This window comes from Orycteropus afer, unplaced genomic scaffold (genome assembly GCF_000298275.1).
Source record: "Orycteropus afer afer isolate SDZICR_OR568_19922 unplaced genomic scaffold, OryAfe1.0 scaffold00028, whole genome shotgun sequence".
In the NCBI taxonomy this organism is placed as follows: domain Eukaryota; kingdom Metazoa; phylum Chordata; class Mammalia; order Tubulidentata; family Orycteropodidae; genus Orycteropus; species Orycteropus afer.
Window position 1 is genome coordinate 8,289,560 of NW_006921615.1, and position 5,203 is coordinate 8,294,762.

General features: G+C 37.7%; 1 protein-coding gene across 1 annotated transcript in view; it reads right to left on the bottom strand.

Moving 5' to 3' along the window:
- The window catches only part of DHTKD1 (dehydrogenase E1 and transketolase domain containing 1), a 95,031-nt gene that overhangs the window by 13,476 nt on the left and 76,352 nt on the right, over nucleotides 1-5,203 (bottom strand). Inside the window, exon 13 of the mRNA XM_007935432.2 lies at nucleotides 3,156-3,320. Coding sequence (XP_007933623.1) covers nucleotides 3,156-3,320 — 165 coding nt within the window. The remainder of the gene's footprint in view (nucleotides 1-3,155; nucleotides 3,321-5,203) is intronic.

The following is a 5,203-nucleotide window of genomic DNA, read 5'->3' on the forward strand; positions in this document are numbered from 1 at the left end:
TCTACTTCCGTAGTGATACTGCCTTGGAAACCCAAGGAGGGGTCGCTATGAGTCGGGTCCAACTCGACAGCACATAATAACAACAACATGATCTGAACATTTATATTAGGTAGATACACTCCTTGGAGAGAACAATTATGGGAGAATAGAAGGGCTGTGTATGCACAGGGAGACAGCTCAGGGGGTAGGAGTGCATGGGAGGAAAGGACACAGGGAGAAGGTTAACTATGGGGAGGAAGTGGGAGGAGAGCTGTTGTATTGTGGGAAATTACAGTCAATGTCATGAGACAAAGTGTATGTGAGCTACTGTATGGTAAGTGAATTTGCTCTGTAAATTTTCACCCAAATCACCATAAAACTTAAAAAAAAAAAAAAATTAATGTGTTCATCAGCTAACCAGAAGGTTGATGATTGGAGTCCACCCAGAGGCATGTCAGAAGAAAGGCCTGGCAATTTACTTCTGAAAAATCAGCCATTGAAAACTTAAGGAACATAGTTTCACTCTGACACACACGAGGTTGCCATGACTTGGGATCAACTCAATGGCAACTGATCTGTATAAAAGATTGCCTTTTGTCTGGCTCCACAATAAAGATGCCACAATAAAATTTTAAGAAAAAAAAAAAATTTCAATTTGATCATACTACTTTACTATCAATAAACACATGCTTAATTTTTTTAAATTAGAAACATCATTTTATAAAATTTATATTATGAACAAAAACAGCTAAACTCAGGCAATTACAGCTTCTTTCAGTTGTTATTTTTTTTTTACTATAAATGAAACCTATTCAGTCAGTACAAGTAGAAAGTATATGAAAAATTCTACAATAAAAGCATATTTATGGTCACCTAGATCAATTTACTTAGATATATGTTAAAAAAAAATTAGATTAGATAAGTAATAAAGCCAAAGTTGGGGATTTCCACAACAAAAACAAAACAAAACAAAAAAGCTTACAACTAAGGGTGTGGGGGGGATTTGATTTCTTTTTCTTTCATCTTTAGTTTCCCTATATTCTACTCTCCAAATGGGTATATGACATTTTGACTAGGCCACTGTGAAGCAGCCACATTGATGCTGGGATATTTTGATGTAACTTTAAAAAGAAACATTAAATATTCAACTACTGTTATTATCAAATACTGTGTAAAATAGGCTATCTTTCTCCATTCTGAACTGTGGCTCCCGCTTCCTTAAGGTAGGAATTGAAAGGAGCTGAGGTACAGAGTTGGGTAGGAAATGGAGTAGGATTTAGGTACCACTCAACACACAAACTACATATAGCCCTGAGTCATGTTTGTCACATGGTAAATTATCTCTGAATAGGCCTTTAAAAGAAAAGGTTGACTTGTATGCTGAAAGATAGCTTTTACCAATAATTCAATTTTCAGAGAGAAGACAGAATTCAATAATAGACTAATTTTCAATTAATTAGAGGAATTATCTGTTCAATGAAGAAGACTGTTTAATAGTAGTAGTTAGTTTTTCACTTAAAATCTAGAGGATGGCTGTTGATATATTTTTTTTTCCAAGACTCCCAAGCACATATTGATAAATTATATGAGAGTTGGGAAGGGGGTTAGAAAATTAGGGCCAGAATACAATCACTTCTTCTTAGTTTCAAACAGTAAAAATATTTTCAAAAAAATTTCTAATAGTTCTCTAAGTACTTAGTAATATAAATATGTTATATTTAATATTGTTAAGCTCCTTCGTAGCCATTATGGCACAGTGGGTAAGTGCTCAGCTGCTAACCAAAAGGTCAGTGGTTCAAATGCATCAGCCACTCCAGGGGAGAAAAATGTGGTAGTCTGCTTCCAGAGAGATTATAGCCTTGAAAACCCTATGGGGCAGTTCTACTCTATCCTACAGAGTCACTGTAAGTCAGATTTATCTTGACAGGAATGAGTTGGAAGCTCCTTCATAGCTATTGTTGAGGGAGCAAGTAAAACTCTTAGGGATACAATGAAAGTTGTGTCTAGAATCCCAGATGTATATATTTCCTAGGAATAAATCACAGTGATTTTACATTTTGACTTGGTCCTTTAACATTGCTATTTCAAAATATCTGTGTCAAAAGACCTCCATCAGAAAAACTGTGTTAAAGGGATTGCATTAACTTCTCTTGAATGTCCTGTGATACTTCTAGTTGTTTACAGGAACCCTGGGGTAGAGGGAATAAGTAGGCCAATATGAATGAACCACCATCATTGGTGAAATAACTTAAAGTGGATTTTCTCCACATTGATTCCCACGGTCGGGACTATAGTGAGGCAAGGGAGGTGACCAGAGTACAAAATGTTAAGCAGGCACTCCCTTTAGGTTCATGCAAGTAAAGTAGCAACCTTACTCTTGTATGTCAACCCTGGGAGAGTGTCTCCTCACTCCCTTCCAAATGCTAGCAACTGCTTAAAAAAACAACTGATTAAAGCAAATCACCCCTTTCTTCAACACCCTCAATTCCAAATACACACTCTAAACTCTTTGTGAGAAGCAAAAGATATCCTAAATGTCTTATTTACTTCGACAGGAGCATGCAATAAATCCATAAGTTTTTAAATGTTAATCCTAATTAAAACTCTCATATGACACTGAAAAAATAATAGCAGATGGCATAAATTCATGTTTAGTATCATTATCTAGAATACTGCCATTTGAAAGCTAGCATATTTTTGTCATTTAAGAATGTACTGTGCATTTAACATTTAGTTAAGGTAAACCCAGAGGAAATGTCCATTTTAAAGCACTATAACTATAAGCTTTATTATTATGTTTATGCTTATTGAAATAGGATTCTACCTATGAATGATACATCATTTAACAGAAAAAAAAATTAAGTTTGATGAATAATACCATTCCTTTTCATCAAAATACTTTAAATTCCCAACTTGCTACTATCAAAATAGTAATACTTAGATCATTTGGACTTTAAAATTCTTTCTAAAAAACATTACTTCTGCTCACAGCAGGATACCAGAGTGATCGATAGTGCCTGTTATTCTTGTCCTTCACTACAATGAACAGAACTATCTCTGTTTCCTTAAAACTAAAAAGATGTTTCTATAATTAAGAAATATAATTACATACACAAAACAGAGTACAATAAAATGACAAAAGGAGAAAGGCTGACTAACCAGCTTTCTCTACTTACAGGGAATCTCAGTAACATTTTAGGAGAAGCAACAATAAGGGGTTTTCTGAAGTTCCGGACCATTTGTCTTCTAAGTAAGTGGAAATACTGTGCAGGGGTAGTTGGATGTACCACAAACATGTTCACTGTATCTCCATCCACTCCTTCTTCTGCACTGTCACACATCTGGAAGAAAAATGAGAACTTTCAGACCACCTATTTCAATCATCATTACAATATGGTATCTGTGGTAGTTAAGTTTGTGTGTCAACTTGGGGCCTGGTTGAGTGGCTGGGCAGTTAGCTATAGTATTGTCCATGATAAGACTGGTAATCAACTCCATGGTAGAATGTACTATGAGCAGCTGCGTACCTTCCTTTGGGTATGTAGTCTGTTTCCTGCATATAAGGAGAAGCCTTGGGAATGGTCTCTAGCTTATGGCACACTTGAAACCTGCATGTAGCCATGTCGTTGTTCAGCAGCCTGCCATGCTCTGCTGACCTTGGGACTTTCAATGGATTTGAATTAATGGCCTGCCATATGGTTTGGTAACATCAGGACTGTCTGTGCCTTTTTATTTGTCAACCTTGGGCTTGTCAGCCTCAGCAGCCAGTAGCTGTCTGAGTGAAGAGATGCCTCTAGCTCCAGAGGGCCAGGAGGAAGAGGCAGAGCTGATGCCCAAGGTTGAGGGGCTTTCACCCAACCCCTAGACCCTGGCACTTTGAACTGCAACTTAAAAGCCTCCAAAACAGAAAGAGAATAAACTTCTGTTTGTTCAAGCATCCCATTTGTGGATATTCTTGTCAGAGTGGCACTAGGTAACCAGAACACTATCCAAAGGGAAATACACGAGTTCTCAATCAGTAAAAGAAATTTATCCTCGGAATAAAACAATACCAGAAGGTAAATTTATGACCTGTAAAATATGAATCAAAAGAGAATTCTGACAGCTCTCCCCATCTGCCCAATTCTGTGTCACCTAACATGGTGGTTCCCAGACACAGGTAACTGCAATAATCATCTGCGGAAGACGTTTTTTCTTTTTTTATTTAAATACAAATTCTAACTTCTCTGGGGTCAAGATGGTAGAAGGAAACACCACTATCAGAACCTCACTCTCCTAATGAAACAAACAAAAGTAGTGCTGTTGTTTCTTAAGCAGGAAAAGAAGAAAAGAAGGACTTCTGGTAAGATGGAGGAATAGGCAGACAAGTGACACAGACCCTCTTCAACAAAGACAAGAAAAACAAATACAGAAGATAATCTTGAAGCCCTGAGCTTTGAAAGGAACTACTATGCAGAAGTGGACTAGGTATCAACTAGTGGCAAAACCTGAAAGAAAACAGTGAGCACAGAGATGGTTGGAGCTGTGGACTGTCAGCTACTCTGAAGGGACCAATAGTCTGAATATTTCCAAGTGGTGTTGGGACCTGAGAATTGAGATCAACCTGATTACCAAGGGCTACAGGGACAACTGCGCTGGTGGCCTATGGCTAGGAAGGGAAACAACAGGGAGGGAGAAAACCTGAATTGTTGACTTCCTGCTGTCCAGAAGGCTCAGACATTTTGATTGTCTACATGTGGCAGCCATTTTGGATATTTAAAGTGACTGAGGGTGTAGTCATTTTGAATGTTTATCAGCAGTGGCCATTTTGGATATTTAAAGTGGCCGAGGGTGCAGCCATTTTGAATGTTTACAAATGGTGGCCATTTTGGATATTTAAAGTGATAGCATTCTCAATCGAAATCCAGGGACCTAAGAATACACTCTGCCAAGGTTGACAGGGACATACAAGAGGCTGACAACAGGAAAGGAGACAGGTGGTGAGTGTATAAGTGCTGTTAACTAGTGAATAGAGGAGTACAGTACCCTGCTTGCATAGATAAAATACAAACAAAACAAAGAAAATGAAAATTGTGGGCAAGTCACTCCAACATACAATCACCAATTAAATATAAACACAAAAATGTCACAATGCCTCAGAAATGACAGAGCATCACAGTCCACACAAAGAAGCAAGATAAAGTAAAAGAAACAAGGGACCAGGATACAGACCCAAAACGCATCC